This window comes from Cyanistes caeruleus, chromosome 1 (assembly GCF_971803275.1).
Source record: "Cyanistes caeruleus chromosome 1, bCyaCae1.hap1.1, whole genome shotgun sequence".
NCBI classification, from domain to species: domain Eukaryota; kingdom Metazoa; phylum Chordata; class Aves; order Passeriformes; family Paridae; genus Cyanistes; species Cyanistes caeruleus.
Genome location: NC_141701.1, coordinates 85,322,616 through 85,343,426, shown reverse-complemented (window position 1 = coordinate 85,343,426; position 20,811 = coordinate 85,322,616). Strand labels below are relative to the sequence as shown.

Sequence of the window (20,811 nt, the reverse complement as noted above, 5' to 3'; positions counted from 1 at the left end):
TCAGGACTGTCATTGCGGCTGGCAAACGATGTGCCACAGATTCAGACTGGAAGTAAGCAAGACTTTGACCACCATGAAGGTTAGTAATTGCTGTAATATATTTCTAGAGGTAAAGGTGGGTTTTCTTATATGCTCATATAGGTCAAATGCTATTTTTGGGTGGAAGTTGATTCAGGTAAGGCTGGGTTATAGTGGTCTTTAAGCTTTGCATTTTAGAGCCAGAGCGTTTCATGGTCCTCGGTCTGTCTGAGACACTTTGAGGTGCCAGTTCTGGTGACTGTTGTGAACATTGCAGACACCTGTCCATCAGTCAGGAAATGGACTGAAACCAGCAGCTTCTTTCTCACAGTCCACCACACATTTGTCAGTTACCAGTAATTTTGCTGCTGCTCTTGACCTGCACCAGAGGTTTGATCTAGTAAGTGTATGAATCCCATTACCAGTCACCTGTGGTTGTGGAGTCCTTTGGCATTAATTTATTTATAGAATTATCGTTGTCAGACTGACTCCTGCTGTGTCACAGGAAGCTTTGTATGCTGCACTCATCTGGTAGACATCATAACCATCACGGTAATGTAGATTTTAAATCAATAAGAGTTTTATGTGGGCATGCCTGTGCTGTCCCCTGACATAGAAGCTCTCTAATGAGGAACTGCATTAAGAGTAGCTTTTTGCATATGTGCTGCCTCTGTATGCATGTCAGTTTTCTTTCTTTGTTTTCTGTGGCTACAGAATATTTGTTCAGTTTTTATTTTCAGTATGTTGATTTTCCCCCACTCATTCTGCAGAGTTAACCAGAGCACCCTAAGAAGACAGTTATCTGTTTTTTCTTTGTATTCTGATGCCATTAACAATATCACCTTCATCTGGTATGTGTTGTCTCCAGAGCAGTGGTTTCCCCCTCTTTTTTCTTGAATTTGACTGCCTAAATAAGTGTTGATATGGTAGGTGGGGGGAGGGATAGGGGAGGCAGAGAAAAGCTGGCTGCTGACTGAACTACTGTGTGCGGTTTTGAGCGCCACAGTATAAAAAAGATACTGAGCTTTTGGAGATTGTCCAAAGAAAGACAAAGAGGATGGTGAAGGACCTTGAGGGAAAGCCTTATGAGGAATAGCTGAGGTCACTTATTCTGTTCAGCCTGGAGAAGAGGAGACTCAGGGGTGACCTCATTGTGGTCTTTATCATCCTCGTGAGGGGAAGTGGAGGTGCAAAGTACTGATTTCTTCACTCTCATGACCAATGACAGGACTTGAGGAAACAGCATGAAGCTGAGTCAAGGGAGGTTTAGGTTGGTTATCAGGAAAAAGTTTTTCACCCAGAGGGTGGCTAAGCACTGGAACAGCCTCCCTAAGGAAGTAGACACAGCACCAAGCCTGACAGAGTTCAAGAAATGTTTGGACAACACTCTCAGGGCACATGGTGTGACTCTTGGGGTGTCCTGTGCAGGGCTGGGAGTTGGACTGAGTGATCCTCATTGGTCTCTTCAAACTTGGCATAATCTATGATTCTATAATCTTTTTTGTCCTGTCTAGCAGATTGTGCTGCCAGGACAACTTAAATGAACTGTGTCCTTGGAAATAAAATGCTTCTCAGCCATGTTGTCTTACAAAGAATTTTAGATACTTTTTTCCTTTCAAATTCTAAAATTTTTATCCAAGTAGAAATAGGGTTTCAAAGACTCAGTATCTAAGAAGCTGAAGTGAAAGGGAGCAACAGAGTTAAAAAGCTCTGTGATCATTTAGAAAACAGTCAAATGCAGAATACAGGCAATGAAGAGAGGCTGTAACTGGAACAGAACCAGTAAGTGTGAGGAATAGAAGTTGTAGGAAAATAAGGATGCTATGAAGATGATGTAGAACATCTCTGCACCAGATTTATTACTGCTGAATGCTGTGATATACCTGTTTTATAAGGTATTAAGGATGAGAAGCTTGCAACTGGGGAAATCACAAGAGGAAGTACTGAATCAAGATTATGAATTAAAAAATTAAGTATACAACTGGCTGCCAAATCCAGACCTTTGGAAGAAAGTGAAGAGCTAAATGACTGAACACCTATCAAAAACTGAGAAATATTTGTAAGATCAAATTATCATAGTCTGAAGACCAGGTATAGATAATGTATTCATACCAACTTGGATTAAGATCTGGAATCTTGCTTCATATTTTTCAAGCCTTATCAGTATGTTACAAGTCTTAATGCAGTTTTAGCTGAGCTTGATAATCTTGCATGTTTATCCATGATCTTTAAACTGTACATGTATGTTTTTTTTAGAAATGGAAAGCAAAGTCAGCTATTTTAGAAGAACTACAAGTAATCTGGTTAGCACAGTTTGTGAATTGCATTTTTGTAGCTATTTAGGTTCTGACTATAGTCAGAATAACTATAACCTATAATATCTGCTGTTAGCACTTAATGTGATAACTTTGATCAGGGGATTTTGGCCTTATCTCCTTTAATTTTTCTAATTCTTTCCTTCTATCAGACGTTTGGGAAAATTTCTTTCTCTCATGGCTTCACTTTTTTGATCAACTTCATATCTTTAGGAGTGTGTACAACAGGGATTACCCTGTGATTAAGAAAAAAGAAAAATAATCCTGTGTTATGCCCCAAATTTCCTCAGCTGATAACTTTGGAAATGCTGAAAGCTGCTTTAGTGATTTTTTTTGTAGTCATAGATTCATAGAATGGTATGTGTTGGAAGGGAATTTAGAGACCATCTCATTCCAACACCCTGCTGTGGGCAGGGACACCTTCCACTAGACCAGGTTGCTCAGAGCCCCATCCAGCCTGACCATGAACACTTCCAGGGATGGGGCATCCACAGCTTCTCTGGGCAACCTGTTCCAGTGCCTCACTCTCACAATAAAGTATTTATTCCTAACATTTAATGTAAACTTACTCTCTTTCAATTTGAAGTAATTTTCCCTTGTCCTATCACTACATGCTCTTGTAAAAAGTCTCTCTCCATTTTTCTTGTAGGCTTCCTTCATGGACTGGAAGGCTGCAATTAGGATACCCCAAAGCTTTCTCTTTGCCAGGCTGAACAATCCCAATTTTCTTAGCCTTTTCTTCTAGGAGAGGTGCTCCATCCCTTTAAACATCTTAGTAGCCCTCTCCTGGACTCATTCCAGCAGGTCCATGTCCTTTTTGTGTTGGGGCCCCAGAGCTGATGCAGCACTCTAGATGGGGTCTCAGCAGATCAGAGCAAAGGGGCAGAATCCCCTCCCTTGCCCTGCTGCCCACGCTGCTTTGGATGCAGCTCAGGATGCTGATGGCTTTCTAGGCTGTGAGTGCACGTTGCTGGGCCATGTTGAGCTTTTCATCCACCAGCACCCTCAAGTTTAGGCAGGGCTGCTCTTCATCTGTTCATCCCTCACTCTCTGAGGACTATCCTCGCACAGATAGTAGTCCAGAAAGCATTTGTCTAGGCTCAAAGGCATATCACTGCTTAACATGAAATAACTAAAAAGGGAAATACTGGGAAACAAATCAGCTGCATTTTTTTTTTTTTCATCAAACAAAACAGCAACATATAGTTATTCTGGAGAGGTGCTAATCAGGAAGTGGAAACAGCCAGTCTGTTAAAACTGTATTGCAATATTGGATAGCATACAGAAGTCTTGAACTGTAGGAGGCCTTTCATATATGAAAATTGCTTCTTGATGACATGACAAGTGAAGGCCCTGCTGGATATGACTGGGCAACATGTTCTCTGTGCAGGCTCTGTTGTCATTGAGCTCCAACCCAAAAACTTAGAGGAACTGTTAAAGAGGGAAATGGAAAGAGAGCCTTCAAAATCAGAGGTGCTAATATCATATAGCAAGGCCATGGCTGTTGTATAAAGACCAGCCCTACAAATTAATAGTTTAGTCAAGTCGGACTGTTGCATTTCCATTCATAGCACTAAACTCATGTATCACCAATGTTAGAAGCTGTTGGTTTTCAATCATTGTGCTAACTTGAAGAGAAAGTACACAAGTCTGTCTTCTAACAAAAAGCTTTTAACTTTCCTCTGTCATGTTTCACTGTCTTTTCATGGTAAGGGTTTCCCCTTATGGGATGTTTCAGAAGACCGTGCTGAGCAAAACAGCTACCATTTTTCTTTCAGGTGTAGCACAAGACAATTCCAGTTTGAAGTAATGCCCTGTCTGGCATTGATTCTGCTTGTGAAGTTGGGAGCTCTGACTAATTTTTCCAATATTAACCCAGTAGCCCTCTAAGAAGCCACCAACAGACTTCCACAAAGCAGTTTCTAAAGTGTGTCAGGCCAGGCCTTCGTGAGCCCTGGCAGAGGCTGCTGTGGTGATGCACTAAATTAGTACACAGTTTGACTTGCTCATCACACGCGAGCTGTGTTGAGGGAACCACAATCCTGTCATGGCAGGGAGGAGAGGATGAGGACTGCTTGGAACTTTCAATGGTGAGCTGATTGCATGAGGGATGTTGAGACCAGTAGAAGTCTGGTGTTTCTAATTGCATGGTTATAGAGTTAACCAGAACAGGACAAGTGCTCTGACCTGCCTCTGCAGAGGACATGATGTGGAATGTGTTAACCCACACTTCCAATCACAGAATCATAGAATGGTTTGGGTTGAAGGGGACCTTAAAGATCATCTAGTTCCAACCCCCCTGCTGTGGATGGACAAGAGCAGTTTCCACTAGACCATCCAGTCTGGCCTTAAACATTTCCAGAGATGGTGCATCCACAACTTCTCTGAGTAACCTGTTCTAGTGTCTCATCATCCTCGCAGTAAAGAATTTATTTGTAGTATCTAATCTAAACTTTCTCTCTCTCAGATTGAAGCTGTTGTCCTTTGTCCTGTCACTATGTGCCCTTGTAAAATGTAGTGTGAGCATATTCCAGAGGTGTAGCGATCATGTTCCAGCATTCCCTTAAAGAAAGAGACAGTTGGGATATACTGTTTTATTTTAGTACTCAGAGACCCCCTTGAGGGTTCAGGGATCAAGTGTGATTAGTAGAGCTCAGATATGCCCTGACATGCCTGGGAGCTTCACACAGTTAAGGCAGACTAACAAAGTCCTTCTTCTCAGCTGAAGTCCTGTAAATACTCTTGGTGTGTTCTAAAGGAGATAAACCACAATTTAATGCAAACTCTTTAGTGTTTTCTCCTATTCTGCATTCCTTCATATGAGACAGGTTAGAACTGGAATTCAGGGTTAGAATTAGAAATAATAACCACAGCTCTGTGCAATGGAAATAAAATCCTTAAATTTTCAACATTTGCCTCTTTTAATTTTAGAGAGAAGAGATGGGGAAGGAGGGTTTTAACAGGACCCTTCATATTTGTGATTGGCACATTCCAACCTTAAGGAGCTTTTCAGAAGTATTACCAAGACTACCTCCTAATAAAACTATGAAACCAGTGTTGTAAAAAACTGACATTGTATTATTCCTGATAGCACAAATCAAATGTATGAATTCTGTTGCAGGAGCATCCCATTTACTGCTGTTCATATTGTTCGTGTAATTGCAATTTCATTTATAATATTTTTCAAAGCCAAACCTGAATGTGTTGTTCGCTAAAGTCAATTAGTGGTTGTCCTCAGCTGAAACACAAAATGCATTTTCTATGAGTCATTAATAAAATCAGCACTAATGGTGATTGCTACAGAAAGCAACTGAAAGGACAAACAAACGGTTGAACGGTTTTCAGTTTAGCAGGTTCAGTTCGGTGCATTACTGGACTAAACCCTTCATAAACTCTCGTTGGTTTGGCTTGGGGAAGCTTTGTGCCGGCTGTTTCCCACTTTAGCTTTTTTGCTGAAATGCCCCTAAACAAAAATAAATCCTCCTGTCCTTATCTGTTGGTGTGACGACTCAAATTAACACATGGTTTTTGACTAACCTGAAAGAACTTGCCAGGTGCTGGAGGTTTTCTATTTGCATCTTGGTTCACAAATATAAGTTTAGGGTTTTATGTTTAAAAAAAAAATTCTTGGAAATTGTTGATTGTATCTTTACATAAATTTAAATACAGAAGTTTAGGGCCAAAAATACAATACTGCTCTTTTACAGCTTTTTTTTTTATAGACCCTTCCCCCCACTCTTTGCCCTTGGAGAACAGAAATTTTGTAATATGAGGTTCTTTCCCCCTCCCCTCAACTTCCAAAATCTGATAGTCTAGATTCAGGCTTCTAGTGCTAACTAGAACCTCAGAAATGTATGTACAGCAGCGGTGGAGACGATGTTCTGAAAAAATCTGTAAAAACATTACTTGGAAAACCCACTGAACATGAAATAATGAGTAGCATTTTTAGTCCTTCTTATTCTCATGCAAGTTGTTTTGTGAGTGCTCACTGTGTATAAGAATCACTGGACAGTTTCCTTTCACATATAAAACGTTATTAGTATAACTAAGATGTAATCAAACTGATTATCACTCTCAGTGACTTCAGAATACCTTTGATCATTGCAAAGGAGCAGACATCTGTATAGGAACTGCATTTGTCTAACAGTGCTTTTGGCCCTTTATCCTGTTCAGAGCCGAAATAATTCTTGGTATTGTACAATTGAATTTGTGTGTGCTCTGCAAAGGTCCTGTTTTCAGTCATTGAACCATTCGCTGACATTTGGTGCATGGAGTTATGTCATTCTGCTACTGCAAAATTCTACAAGTTCTACCAAAAAACCCCAAATGCCAGTTTTTACAAGTGTAGTTAAAATGAAGCTGGAGTTTTTAAAATAAGATTCTATTTAAGTAGAATAGAAACAGATTTTTCCTTATAGCGGACTGTTATATTCCTGAGCACTAAATGAAATTCTGAGTTTAATAACAAATATTTAATTATCTTTTTTAAAAGCTAATGATATTGATGAAGTCTTGTTCTTTAGTCTTACTGACTTTTCCAAGTGTGACATAACCATTCAGTTTCCAACCTTAGTAGATCAACCTCTAAAGTAATTAGAAATTTGACTATTGACAGAATTCCATTACTACCTTATAGACTGTAGTGTAAAGCTTCTGCACATACATGTATGCACCTGAAATCTGGTTTAATCCTTGATATTCACTGCAGCAGAACTGACTTATTAATTCCGGAATCTGTGATGAAATTGCACAAGTGTTGTTGTTGTTTCTCAAATAACAGTGAATTTTAGAAATTTTACTTAACTCTCCCTTGTTTCAGCTTTGACAATCTTGAAATCTGAATACTTGCCCTAGTTTTGTTAGCTCTCACTGTATCGGTTCAACTGCAGCACTCAGTTTCAGGGCCTATGAGAGAAATCTAGTTTTGGTGGTTACTCTGCTGAAACAGAAAACAAGTAAATTATATTTTATTTTACTGATTTTTTTTGGGACAATGTTAACAGGTTAAATACACCAAAAGAAATGGAAGCACTGGTTTTATTTGATGGGGGCATCAGTTTGGATCTCCATGTAAGCAATAAGCAAAAGGTCTGGGGTGTGTGTGTGTGTGCTTTAAGGGATGGGTGTTTGGTGGTAAAGGTGATTGATGGAGAAAGGAAAGTGAGCACTGATTTCAAATTAACAAGTGGAAAGTAGTAGTGAACTGAGATGAGCAGAAAAATGCTGTGTTTGGCATCTCATTGCCCTAGAAGTTTGGGTCTGTACCCATTCTGTATGTTTGGGATATTATATTACCTAATAATATAAATAGATTCTGTATAAATTAAAAGGCTGGATCAATAGATTTTAATTGGATATTCTGAAGAAAAGCATGTTTGGAGAGATAAAGCATGACTGGCATAGCTGTCAGCTGAAGAAATGTTTGAATGACAGTATATATGCAAGAATACTCAGCAAATAAAGGGGATGTATTACTTTGTATAGGGTTTTAAATGGTGCATCTCTTTTCATCAGTTTTTATGCTCTGTGAGCTTTTCCCTATGTTTCAAACAAATACCATGTTTTGAAATCAGTAGCTGCTCTGTAGCACCTAATTTAGTATGTGTAGGTGAAGTGGCACAATACCTGTTTTGAGTTGTTCTGTCCTTCCTTCACTGAATAATTTTAGTGAATTGTCATTCTTAGGGAACAAAGTGTCCTTAATTTAAAAAAAGATGTAAATAAAGACTTCCATACAGTTGACGTAAAATTTGTATTTGTCTTTCCATCTTTATTAATGTGTAATTTTCATTCAACCTGTAATATTGCATCTGCTACTGGATTCAGGTTTATTTAATGACACTGCTGACTAGGGACAAATTTGGAGCCTGTTGAAATTTTCACAAGAAGCTGGCTTCAATAGTCTTCGACTTAGCTTACTCTGTTGTAGTCACTGTTCCAATGATTGCTGCCACCTAACATTTCATGCTTTGCAGTTTGACAGTGGCAAGCAAACTGTGAGGTAAAAAAATAGTGGTTTTTCTGTCTTTCTTCTATGCTTTTGTACCCTATATTAAGTGTTGTAGGTAGCTGTTTGTTTACTTGGCATAAACTGTTCTGCTTTGAAAGGACCCTTTGAGACGGTTCCTCGATGGTGCCTGCACGGTATATGTGCACAGGAAAGACAGTAGTGTCTTGGGGCACAGATACACAAATATTATGATCCTGGGTAGTTTTATTTTCAAAAAGAGCCACAAACAGCAGGGTTCAGCAATTAAGTGTCTTCCTGTTGCTGATATGTTTAAAAAAAAAAGAAAGTCTATACAGCATGTGTGAGGAAAATCTAATTCCAGTAATCAATGTAAGAATATCTACACAAAGAATCCCGAGTCTCGTGTGTGAATACCTGCCTCATACAATCTTGTGGCAGTGTTGAATTTCAAGTATCCAATTGTGATGAATGATATTTGAGCCTATTATTATAATTATTATTTTAACCAAGAGAAACAAAACTAGATGGTAGGGTGGGATCCTCAGGAGTTACCAACTCTGGCCGAACTGTGTTTGGCTCGAAGTTGCTGAGAGTTTCACTGTTGATTTTTGTGGGAGATGGGTTAGGTCACTGCACAGTACTTTTGAAATCCCACCTCTAACTATTTCTGAGTTGAGTGTGAGATTATTTCCTCACAGGGAGGAGTCCATCACCACAGCCTTCCAAAAACACAGGTGATAGACATCAGTCAAAATACCAAATTCCAGTAACTTAAACCATCTCCTTTCTGAGAAGTTTTATCAATAAAGCTAACAGGATGAGCATTTGCAAGCACAGTAGTGAAAAGTGAGCTGTGGGCTTCAATGGAAGTTTTAAGCGCTGAAGATGTCCAGGATCAGGCTTTGGATGAGCCATTTGGGACCACGTGTGGTCTCTCATAGGCTGGTTTCATGCTTGCTTGCAGTAGTTGGAATTAGCCAGCCATGACCAAAAAAAGAACATTGCAGGTCTTAAATTTGTGCTGGTGCTACTTCTGCTTTTAGAGTGAACACGACCTGAAAGCCCCTCTGCACTCAGCCTGTGAAAAGCACTCAGCATGTGCCATAGCTTCTGAAATCTGCAGAACAGCTTGCGTCAGTGCGTGCTGGAGGAGCGAACCTTCTGGCATGTGCTGCACTCTGGAGCTAACCCATCTCCTGCCCTCAATTTTCAATTTTTCAATGGTATGGAGTTGCTAGAGGTGATGGGGAAAGAATAGCATGTAAATTTACTTTCGGGTCTCAGGCCTCATTTTACTGGAGTGACTCACTCAAAGCGATACTAGTGTCCAAGATAAACCTCTCAGATGTGTCATACAAATGCTTATTATCATAATTAATCTGTCAATATACTTGATTATCCTTAGCTCAGCAGCCTATCAATATAAGTATTACTGCTGCACTATCTTTCTAAATTAATGTGTCTATATAAGTTGTTTTAGATCAGCTTTTGGCTGTGTAGCCCTCCTGGTTTCCCACTTTCTGACTGTGATTGATTCCCACAATCTCTCTGACATAGTGGTGAAGTTTGTGCACCCTGCAGAGATGTGTCATGGTGCTGGGGTCAAGATCTCTTGTAAAAGGGCTTGTTCTTCGTGTGATGGCAAGCAAAGAAACTAAGTGTGTGTAGGGGAAATACGGAGGGGTTTCTGAGCCAGAAAAGCAAAGAGATTGTAGATGATGCTGCCTCAGGTAGCCACACACTTGAGCAGTGAAAATTCCTCTTCTTCCCCCAGCTGGCAAATAAAATGCCTGGTGAGTGCAGACTGTGTTCCACCTCGTTGGTAAAGGATCTCTTGCGCATAAATGTGCGACTTTCCTTGTGTGGTGTTGAACATGTGGGATTATTACAGGAGTGTGCATCGTTACCAAGGGTTACATTAAGGTGCATTATATAATGACCCTTTTGCTTGAATTCTTATTCAAGCAAAAGTGCATCTGAGGAATTCATAACTCAGCATCTGAGATAATTCAAAAGAGTTCCAGTGAATAATGTAGTTTTTGTGTGTCTGAGCTGCAGATTGTATTCTTGGAAATCCTATTTGAGAAGTCAGCTAAATGTGCTTTCAGAGGTGTTCTATTTCTTAACAGTCATAGGAGCAAAGAAAACTTTGAAAATAAAATGACAGTTGAAATGAATGTTGACAATGCAAAGCAGTAGTGTGGGATTATAGATATGTTGTTTTAATTATAGATATTTTAAATATATCCAGTAACATTTTTAATGCATCAGAAATGGTCCCTACTTGATCTTGTAACTTATTATGGTAGCTAACTAAGAAAGAGAGGCTGACTCTGTGGAAGAAAAGTTTGAGTTTTATGGTTGTCCTTCTTGAGAGTTTACAGAAATAAAAAAACAAAATCCATACCACAAACATGTTTCTTCTTTGAAATACATCTTGTTTGGTTTATCAACTAGGTAAAGAAAAATGATTGTGTGAGTTTAAAAGAAACTGCATATCACAGTTTCAGATTGTAACATCTGTTCAGAGAAAAGGAAGGGCAGGAAAAGATGAAATTTTGTTTTCCTAGGAATGTAATAACAATTATGTTCTTGAAAAAAGAAGAAAGAAGTTTAGATCTTTTAAGTAAAGATACTCCTTTTTTTAAAAGCTCACTATGGAGCCTTGGGAGAAGCATGACTAAGCTATATGCTGGTGTCTTAGCAATGTGAAAGCAAGTGTTTTAAAGCCTGACTGTCTGGAGACGATCTTTGCTTGTCTGAATGACGGTGTTGCTTCCTCAAAATCATTAATATTCCACCAGTATAGAGCAGGACTTGTGGTGTGTTTAACTTGAATATTTTCTTCTCATACCTTTTTGCTTCTTTACACAGGGAATGAAGTATCTGTGCATTCCTGCTGCTGACTCACCCTCACAGAACTTGTAAGTACTCTTTAAAAATAAATCACAAAACCCAAGAAGTCCCATGGTACCATGATGCCTATTCTATAATTTGCTGAAAGCTCTGATTCTGATCTCTAATGAGTATTACACAAATGTGGGGTTTAATCCGTTAGGAAAACACAGTAACACTTCATTTCACCCAGCTTTTTGTGTGTGTTTGTAAGAGGCTCAGTATGTAAACTCTCTTAATTTATGGCCTTAAACTTCAGAATTCCATAGTGAGTCTGGGTCTGGGCCTAATTCAATAATTCAATCACAGTTTATTCTAGACACTGTTTTTGTAAATCTTTGTGTTTTGCTCTTTTTTTTTTTTTTTTTTTTTTTATGCTAACTGCAACCATTAATGAAACAAAATATTTGAAAGAGGTTTGAGGTCTGGTGCCTCAAGGGTTGAAATAAATTCCTCACAGTGGGCCTTCAAAACAAAGTCCCTGTGTGGAAACTACCCCTGCTATCTGCTGGGGACTTCTTGAACCTGCCTGAGAAGTCCCTGCTGCTCTTAGTATAAGCTGGCATGGCAGGGAGTTTTCTGCCCTGCAGTGACTCCCACCTTGAGGACATAGGGACTGCAACTGGGGTGCCCAAGCCTTGCTCTTTCTCATCTCTGCTGAAGTTCACGTAATGCTAATTGACTTACCCCTGGTTTTAATTGAGCATTGCAAGTCTTGATTCCAGAGAGAAATCAAAACAAAAGAACTTGGATGGGGACCAACTCTTTTCTTCTAGAGCTCACTGTTTATGTTGGGGAGAGATGAGGGGGGTTTCAGCCACATCCTGCTACCAAGTTTTGGTAGAGAAACAAAAGAAGGAGGCCTGGTAGGTACGGAAGGAAGTGCAGCACTGCTTTTCTCTTGTATCACAGCAATATTCCGGCTCGTGCTTTTGGAGGATATTTTTAGAGTATGTGTTTCTCATACTCTAGAAAGATTCCAGTGTGGCACTTGATGTGTGATGATTTGCCTTTTCATTCTGCATTTCTGTCATGATTCTAGGGGAAGGGAAAAAATAAAAAAGCACCACACCCCACCCACAATAAAAAACAACCTAATCCCCTAAATTTCAGGTCTGTAATGAGAAGGCAGATGGCTAACTGCCTTTGTCATGGACAACTTCCATGGCCTTAATATTTAGAATAAAAATAAATAAATTTAAAGAAATATCTTTTTGGGAAAGAAAGCTAATATGAGATTAGAGGAAAACATTCACAGAATATTTGCATGAGTATTGTTTCTGTTACGCTGCAGGCATCTAAAATACTTGCTTTGGTATCAGGTGGTTGCAAGCAAACGTCATTACTTCTAATACTGATACATTCTATCACTTAAAATAAAACTTGATGAGTAACTGAATTTTCTTCTTTTACTTTATACAGTCCAGGCCTTCAAGTAAACTCAAATCATGATACTTACAAATAGCACCATTGCTTGCTCTGCACAAGCAGTCTTCTGAAAGCAAGAGGAAGTTGTCTTTTTTTGGCCTGTGAGGACTGGATGCAGTCAAGAGTGGTTAACCATACTGCCTATGCCCACTGTGGAGGGAGGGATAGCTAGGGAACAGGTAAAGGGAATTGGTCCCTCTACAACATCTTTGCTTGTCTACCTTCTTCTTCTGAAAGAGGGATTCTGCTGCTGTGAGGGAGAAAAGACAACTAACCAAGCAGCATCCTGTATTGCAGGTTCTTGTGTTCTCTTAGCAGTGGTTGACAGGCACAACTGATGGGGTGCACACTGCTCTCTTGTCTGTTTTTCAACAGCAAGGACCTACTGGAAGCCTTTTACCCACTGAATTTTGGGACTGTGAGCTCTTAATGCACTTCAGCTCAGTTTTTCTGAAGAGAACCTCTGGTTTTTTATGTGTATAATGCACATTTGCTCCTAGAAAACTTGTTTAGTGGAGCACTTTTCCTCAGAGGGATGACTTGCCAGGGAAATACAGCAGGGATTCCCCTTTTAGCATGTGGGTGTTCACTAAAGTGTCTCAAAAGCTTTATTTTACTCCCCTGTTCTGCCCCTAGCAAGCATAGGAAGAAAGCAATTGCTTTTCAGACTCAAGGTACTTCCTAGATGTTAAATCAACATTTTCCCTGGTCTGTGAGAATTTTACCTTGGGCCAGTAACTGCTCCAGAAATGTCATCTTCTATAGAACTTGTCACTAAAAACTTACTTCTGTAGAAATAAAATCTTCCCTTCCTGCCCTGTTCCAGTTAATTTTCTTTGGCTGCGTGTTTCTAAGGAATTAACCTCCAACAGTCAGGTGCTTAGTGGTGATAATACAGAAGCCAGATGACCTATTAAGAGAAGAAAATTTTGGTAGATTTTTTTTCCCTTTTACATCACCAGAGGAAAGAAGCATTGAGATGCTTTATCCTATCTGATTTGGATGCTGTTTTTTTAACCTTTATAAATATTTCTAAAAGTCCAGCTAGCAAGGGATGAAAATATAGCTCTGGTATCATAACTGTGCTCTTGGTCTAGTTTTGAATTATGCAGTGTGCTAATGCGTAAGTTTAGATAACTCTTACAACATCCTGGTAGGGACATTGTACTGGTGGTTCTTCCTGTGGTGTTTTCCCACCGTGAAGATGATGCAGTTCAGGACCCAGCTTTCAGCTGGGAGATGCAGGAGCCAGATATCATGTAATAAATTGTCCTGAAGTCCAACAAATGGGCTGCAAATCAACACATTTGTCAAGTGCTTTCCTGTTAGAGATGATAGTCAACTGTTTTGTGGTTAATGTAAGACTTACCATTCTTCTTTGTGCCTGGCACTTCGTGCCACACAGCTAACTGGTCCTCAACCTTAGTTTTCATCTAAACATGATTTTACCATAACTTAGAAAACGAGTTTAGGCAACTGTGTCTGCTGGCTCCAGAAGAGACCCTGATGCCGTAGGGTTGTGGAGGAGGACCTCCTTTTCTCTGGCTCAGGGTGGGGAGGGGCCAGGGTGCTGTAGAGGAGCACTAATTCTAGGCGTGACTATTTCTTGTCTCATTTTCCTGAATGCCTGTAAACACACTTGAAAGCACATCAGCAGACTGAGCATCAGCAGTGAGGAAGGGTGAAGAAAACTGGGTGAATGGAGTTCACAATGTTTAGTGACTTGCAAAGGTGTTATTCTCAGTCACAGATACTTTTCAAACCAGATTGTTGGAAGTATCTTACCAACATGTGTGAGACCATTGAAATTAGTTCATTGGTGCATGAAGCTGCCCTCCTGGCCAGATTTTCTAAAGAGAAATAGAAAAGATGAGAAGATCAGGTTGTGAGTACCGACCTAACAAAGATTCAGCTGAGTGAATGCTTTCAATCTCAGCTAAGCTCTTCATTGTGCAATAGCAAAACCTCTTGCACACATAGCCAGTGGTCTCATTTGTCCTCTGAGTTTGCTTATGTGAAACCTCTTGTCCTCTGCTGGCAGACCTGAGCACCATGACTTGTTAGAGCTCACCAGTGACAGTGGTTTGGTGTGGCAGTCCGAATATTTGTGCATTTGTAAGGCTTAGTCGTCACTTAGCCTACATACTTCATCAGTTCCTTGAGAAACATAAAACCCTAAGTTAACCTGCTGTCCTAAAGCTTGGGATTGCATTGTGCCTTGAGATTTTCCAAATAAGCTGCTTAGGTCTTCTCTAGCTGTGTTTTCCATGTTGTATCCAGTGATTCAGTTACTGCACTGGAGAGGGAATCCCAGGCTTTGGGATCTTCTTTTTGTTTATTCCAGTTAGATATCCATGCCTTTGGCAGGCAGTGACACTCTGTTGCATCAGTGTTGTCCTTCAGGGCAGGAGTGTTTACAGTATCAGCAGCTGCACTGTTAGGCAGGAAGGGAAGCTTCCTTTTATGTGGGTATTCCTGATTTTTGTGTGGCTGCTGGTGCTGGGCTGAGGTTTTTTTCTTTTACCCTTGTGGTATAATATTCACCCAGAAAGGGGAAACATCTTGAATACAGGACGTTGTGTTTCATGGGTGTTGAGCGCAATGTGCTTTCAGGTTTGCCCTTGCCAACAGGCCTGGCAATGACTGCCCCCTAAGAACCTCTTTCCTCTGCCTGTGTTGCCCACATTGCAACTGCTTGTGAGCTTGAATTGCAAGAGCACTCAAAGGCCACAGTGAACTCCAGCTCTGTTGAACTAAGAGGTGCCGCTTGCAACTGTGGTAAACTACAGGCAGTGCCAAAGGCTTCGCATTCAGAAAGGCAGGGTGAGCAACTTGGAACTGGGATGCAAAGGGGCAGTGCTACATACTCACTCAGATGATGACAGCTGCCCACTTGCTATCCTTCACTATGCCCTACTTAAAGTGAAAGGGGCATGTGTAAAGGATAATGAGATTATAAACCCTAATGTTTGCAAACAGAGTCTTCTCTACGTTTTCTCCTCTGTTGCTTTAAAACAGGCAGGCTGTAGGCTGACACCCTGAATACGGGCGGAAGGGGTACTGCTGTCTGACGGGAACTAAAGAAAACAGGGCTTGAATTAAGCATTTTTTCATTGCAGAGACTAAAGGGAGTGGTTTCACATAGCCAAGCAGAAAGTCTTAATGTTTAGGTACGCCCTAGCACATGGCTTGAAGGAGGAGGTAGAGTTAAAGTTAAGCATAAGGTAGCAGGTGGTGTCTCTGTGTGAGACATTATGTCTGGAGAACTGCTCGTGTAGTTGTGCTGAGTTCCATCTGAGCACGCAAGGACATGTGAGGCCAAGTCACTGCTTCAAAGAAGAATCAAGCACAAACTGAAATACAGACTTGACAATCATCAGAATAAAGTTTAGCACACTGTACTGCCTAAAATACCAGTTTCTTACTCGGATAGAGTGGTGGATAACTTCTGCCGCTGAGTTTTGTGTTTCGTTGGCAGACAATAACTTTTACTTTGTACGACTTGTATTCAGTTCTAAATTCTAGAAACAGTGTGAAGCGAGCTTTCGGATATATTTCTCTCTTTCTAAGTAGTGATTTTACTAAATACAGCACTTTCTTTATCCCCCTTCTGCTTTTGTTTTCAGAGCAAGGCATTTCAGAGAGAGCATCAAATTTATCCATGAGTGCCGGCTCACAGGTGAAGGCTGCTTAGTTCACTGGTACGTATACTCCTTGCTAAAATAAACTTTTTAAGGGTTTCTCTATCTTGATTTGGATGTTCATAATTTTAATAAAATAGTGGTAGCAAAACCTCTTGGATTGAATTGCCCCCTTTATTCAAAAAGCCCCAGAAGATTTGCAAATGCTATTAAAGCCTTATTCTAGGACTTTTGAGTCTCTGGGGTGAGCAGCTGCTTGGAGATGAAAGGAGCCTAAGAAATTATTCTTGACCTTCTCTTATCAAATATTTTTATAGGATTGATTTGACTAGGAATGTGTTGGCTAGAGACATATTATTTATTTCCCATCATTTTAATCACTGGATTTCTAAATGTGATTTCCATAATCCTAATAATTTAATTCATTTCTTTAACAGCTGTTTTGGTGACTTCAGAGTTGTTAAAAGAACCCTATCTGAATAGAAATTGATTTTTTTTCCCCTCTTTCTTTTCTTTAAACTGCTGAAGCATTCAAATGTTGCATTTGTTAATAGCAAGACCCTGATTGGAGAGATGCTCCTGGGACTGTGAAGAATAGAAAAGGAAATCCCACCCTGTTTTTTTTCTCACTCTCTGCTATTGGTTGTGGTCTTTGTGCTGTATGTCCAAGGGACATATCTGAGTCTGTACTGGGAATCAGAGTCATCTCGTGATTTGAACACTGGACTTGTACACAGGCCCTGAGCATAAATCCTCACTTTGCTATTGACTCATGACAGGGCTGCTCACGAGCCATTTGGTCAGTCTTGGTGTATGGAAAACAGGAATAAGTAGTCTGAGTACTGACAGAGTTTTAAAAAATATATATTTAAATTTGTGAAGTATTTCAGAAACATTAAATGGTGAAAGACTCTGGTAACTCTTTTTATTTTGGTAAATATAACTTTAACACATTCTTTATGCTCCCAATAGAAATAGTTCTGAGTTTGTTCAGTGTTGTCCAACCAGGCATAATGAATGATTCTTAATCTATCCCAACTTTTTCTCTGGGCAAACTGGAGTCCTGAGAATTTAAGCTGCACAATGCAATGGATAACAGAAAGAGGAACTCAAGCAACCAGACATATGTACCACTTATTGGTTCAGTTAAAGCTCATTTTGGCCTCATGAAATTGCAGCCTTTATTCATGGTGGAGAGGAAACAGTCTTATTTCACTGCTCTGATCTATATAAACAGAAGAAAGAAAGTGTGTGACTTACTTCTGCCTTTTTAAAACAAAAATCTAACTTAGAATGTGTGCACTCTCCCCTGCTTTTGTGTATTTTCAGCATGACTACTTCAAGCTTATTTCTTCCTTTTCAGTCACATATGAATTACCACTCAAAATACACTTTCTTGATCATGTAGATTTTTTTCTGCTGCATTTGAAAAAGCAGCACCAATACTATTTAACTTAAATATTGTAATATTTCTTCCTCATGGCAAGCAACACAGCAGTCTGCCGTGATGTTGAGAAGTGATGCTTTTAGTGACAGGTATAGTGAAGTATAGCACTGCTTCAGTGTATTTCACCCCCTTTTCCATGCAGCCTTGCAGGTGTCTCCAGGAGTGTCACACTGGTGGTTGCCTACATCATGACCATCACAGACTTTGGCTGGGAAGATGCACTGTCTGTTGTCCGCGCGGCGAGATCCTGCGCCAATCCAAACATGGGCTTCCAGAGACAGCTACAGGAATTCGAAAAACACGATGTTGATCAGGTACATGAACAGCTGTGAAACACGACTCCAAGTCAGATCATGGGCTGCTTCTCATTATTTTGTGGTCTGTGTGATTTATCTGACTCCCTGTTTTTGCCTTGAGGGAGTGGCTCTTTAGCCCAGCCTGCTCCATGGACGAGATACTGATAGATCTGAAGGTATCAGGGAATGCTGGATGGGAGAAGGGATGAAGCACAGCACCTAAACACCTGCCCAACTGTGCTGTCAACCTAGTGGTTGCGTCTTGTGAGCTAAGACACAGTTCAAGATTAACACCTTTAGAGGGGTGAAAGGTAAAGGGTGAGTTCTCAGAACATAGCAGAAAGTGCCATGTTCTACCAGTTGTATAAAAGCAGTGGGTTTCCCCCCAACACATTCTTGTGGAATAACGGGCAGGAAAGAAATCATCATCACAAATCTTTCCTGTGCAGGAGTCAAACTAAGTCCTCATTACGATTTGTGTATTGTGACCCCTCTCCCACCTTCTTGTGGCTAAGACTTAATAAATTTTCTGATGTTTAGATCTGACCTTTTTTTTTTTCTTATTAGCCTTGGAAGGTTTTGTAGGACTAGGAGAATCAGTGAAAGAGTATTTCATAGTATTTCATGCCAAAGGGTTTCATAGAACAAAAATCAGTTTCTTACTCCAGGAAAACCCCATCCTACGCAAAAGACCTGCTCCCTGTGGGTGATTGGTGACTTCCACTTATGTTACCAACCTACTGCGGCCATCCCTTCCGTTTTCCATTGCTCAGCATGTTGTTGTTGTGTGGGCTTTTGTGCCTATTGTGCTTATTAAAAACAACAACAACAGAGGCAAACCAAAGTCAGAAAGCAAAATACATGAGACAAAGGATGTTGTTTTTTTTTTTTTATTCCATCCCTGTCATTCTGCTGCCGAAAGCTCAGAGTTTAGAAATTACCGTTTGTTTTGCATGATGCAGTTAGCAACTGTAAATATTTGCTTTTTTTTAATATTTAACTGAATGTTTCCTGGATCGTTTGGAACTGGTGTAAATGGTAGTATAAGTGATTTTTAAGAGACAAAAGTCAGAGAGGGACTTTCCAGACTTGTCTCCTTCCTCCCTTACAGTCATTTCTACTCTAATTGGTTTGGTCTAACAGCAATGACAATTAAGGCTGTATGCAAATAGCCTGATAAAGACAGTAACGTCTCTCTTTTTTCATCCACTATGGACTGTGCATTCTGTCTTTATTCACTGAGGGGGAGGCAGTAGGTTGCAAAAAGAAGTATCCACCTGTATTCACTGGCTGGGCTGTGCTTTCTTACTGTCTCTTAAGAGCAACCACATCCTTAGCAGCTGTCTGTTTACACACCTGATTTCAGTGGAATGATGCCATCTGCCAAGGGCGTGAACTTTTTTCAGATTTCAGCAGCATTTGGAGTTTTCTGTGCCACTAAAGGGTGGTGGTATCCTGTGGGCTCTCTGGAATGTTGTCCTCTAGATCTTGGTCTTATAGGATGAGGTTTAGTGACTAAGGTCAGACACAGTTTGCACCTGTTCCAAAATTCCACATGGCTTCAGATTTGCCTGAGGACCTCTTTAAGGAATGGGAGGAAGTTCCTATGTTAAGGTCTTGTCTCCCAATGTCCTAGTAAATGATCTTTATGGATCGAGCTTCTTCATGAGCCCCAAACAGAACAAAGCTATGAAGGTTTGGAAAAATTAATATTATACCCACTGGGACACAACTGTTTGAGTCTGTGTTTACTAGATGTTTCTGCAGGTAAGCTCAACAAATTTGTCAGGAATTGGACAGTTCCTCAGCTACAAGTGTCCTCAGCTGGACTTAAGTTCTCCAATATGTAAAGCAGTGTCAGAGTTGAGTGGGTAGAAAAAGTGAACATGTGCAATTTCCACTCTTTCCTATGAGACAGAGTTATCTGTTGGCAGGTCCAAGTCAAGGAAAAGCAGTAGGGGATTTATACAATATTTACTTGTGGAGCTTGTTGGCATACTGATATCTTGTGGTAAAAAAAAAAAAAAAAAAAAAGTGGGTTTAAAATGAGATCTCATGACAAAAGAACTCATTTGTGTTACCAAACACAAAAATACTGCCTCAGCCTCAGAAAGCACCTGAGCTGAAAATTGCAGCAAGCTGAGGAAATAGCCAGGGAAAAGGTCCCAGCATTATTGCCCTGCCATTGCTTGCTTCTTTCCTCATCATTTATATCTGGTTACTCGCAGAGCAGGATACAGAGCTAGACTGACCATCAGCTGGGCCTGGAGTATATGGTACATATGCTACCATGTATCATATTCAGTCATTCATATCAATAACATGTGGGGTCCTATTCTATAGCTTGTAAAACTCATGGACTATTTCTTCCTAGAAGACACCTATTAGGATATCCACAATACATTTTTTACTACTGGTATTTGTGGGCTCAAGATAAAAAAAGAACTATAAGAGTGGTTCACTTTCTGATCTTCAACCTTCTTGTAGCCAGTTGTGACTTGGGCAAGTTGGCTGATCATATTGGCTTCCACGCTAATTCCTCTTATTGTTTGTATATGCAGCAGGAACAGGGAGATTTTAAGTCCAGGATGTCCTTTCCCAGCAGATGTTCCTTACTCTGTATTACTCCAGTCAGCCAAGTTGTTCCACAGATGTGTCATTTCAGGAGATGAAAAGAGTCTCTTTGATTTCAAATATGTGTCCCTGTGCTGTGCATTCTGTGCTGCTGTTGAAGGACATGGAATATTTGGAGTGCTTTTCTTTAAACTGCATATGATCCTAAAGGTTATTGAAATTCTGT

General features: G+C 40.1%; 1 protein-coding gene across 13 annotated transcripts in view; it reads left to right on the top strand.

The window, feature by feature from the left end:
* DUSP22 (dual specificity phosphatase 22) overlaps positions 1–20,811 on the top strand; it is a 112,257-nt gene that overhangs the window by 87,532 nt on the left and 3,914 nt on the right. For 12 of the 13 annotated variants that reach the window (XM_086900280.1, XM_086900311.1, XM_086900292.1 and 9 more), the window contains 3 exons: positions 11,179–11,228; positions 16,254–16,328; positions 17,858–18,029. In XM_086900280.1, coding sequence (XP_086756406.1) covers positions 11,179–11,228; positions 16,254–16,328; positions 17,858–18,029 — 297 coding nt within the window. Of the gene's footprint in view, positions 1–9,353; positions 9,528–11,178; positions 11,229–16,253; positions 16,329–17,857; positions 18,030–20,811 lie in introns of those variants that run through there. The other variant, XM_023919769.2, reaches the window with a different exon arrangement.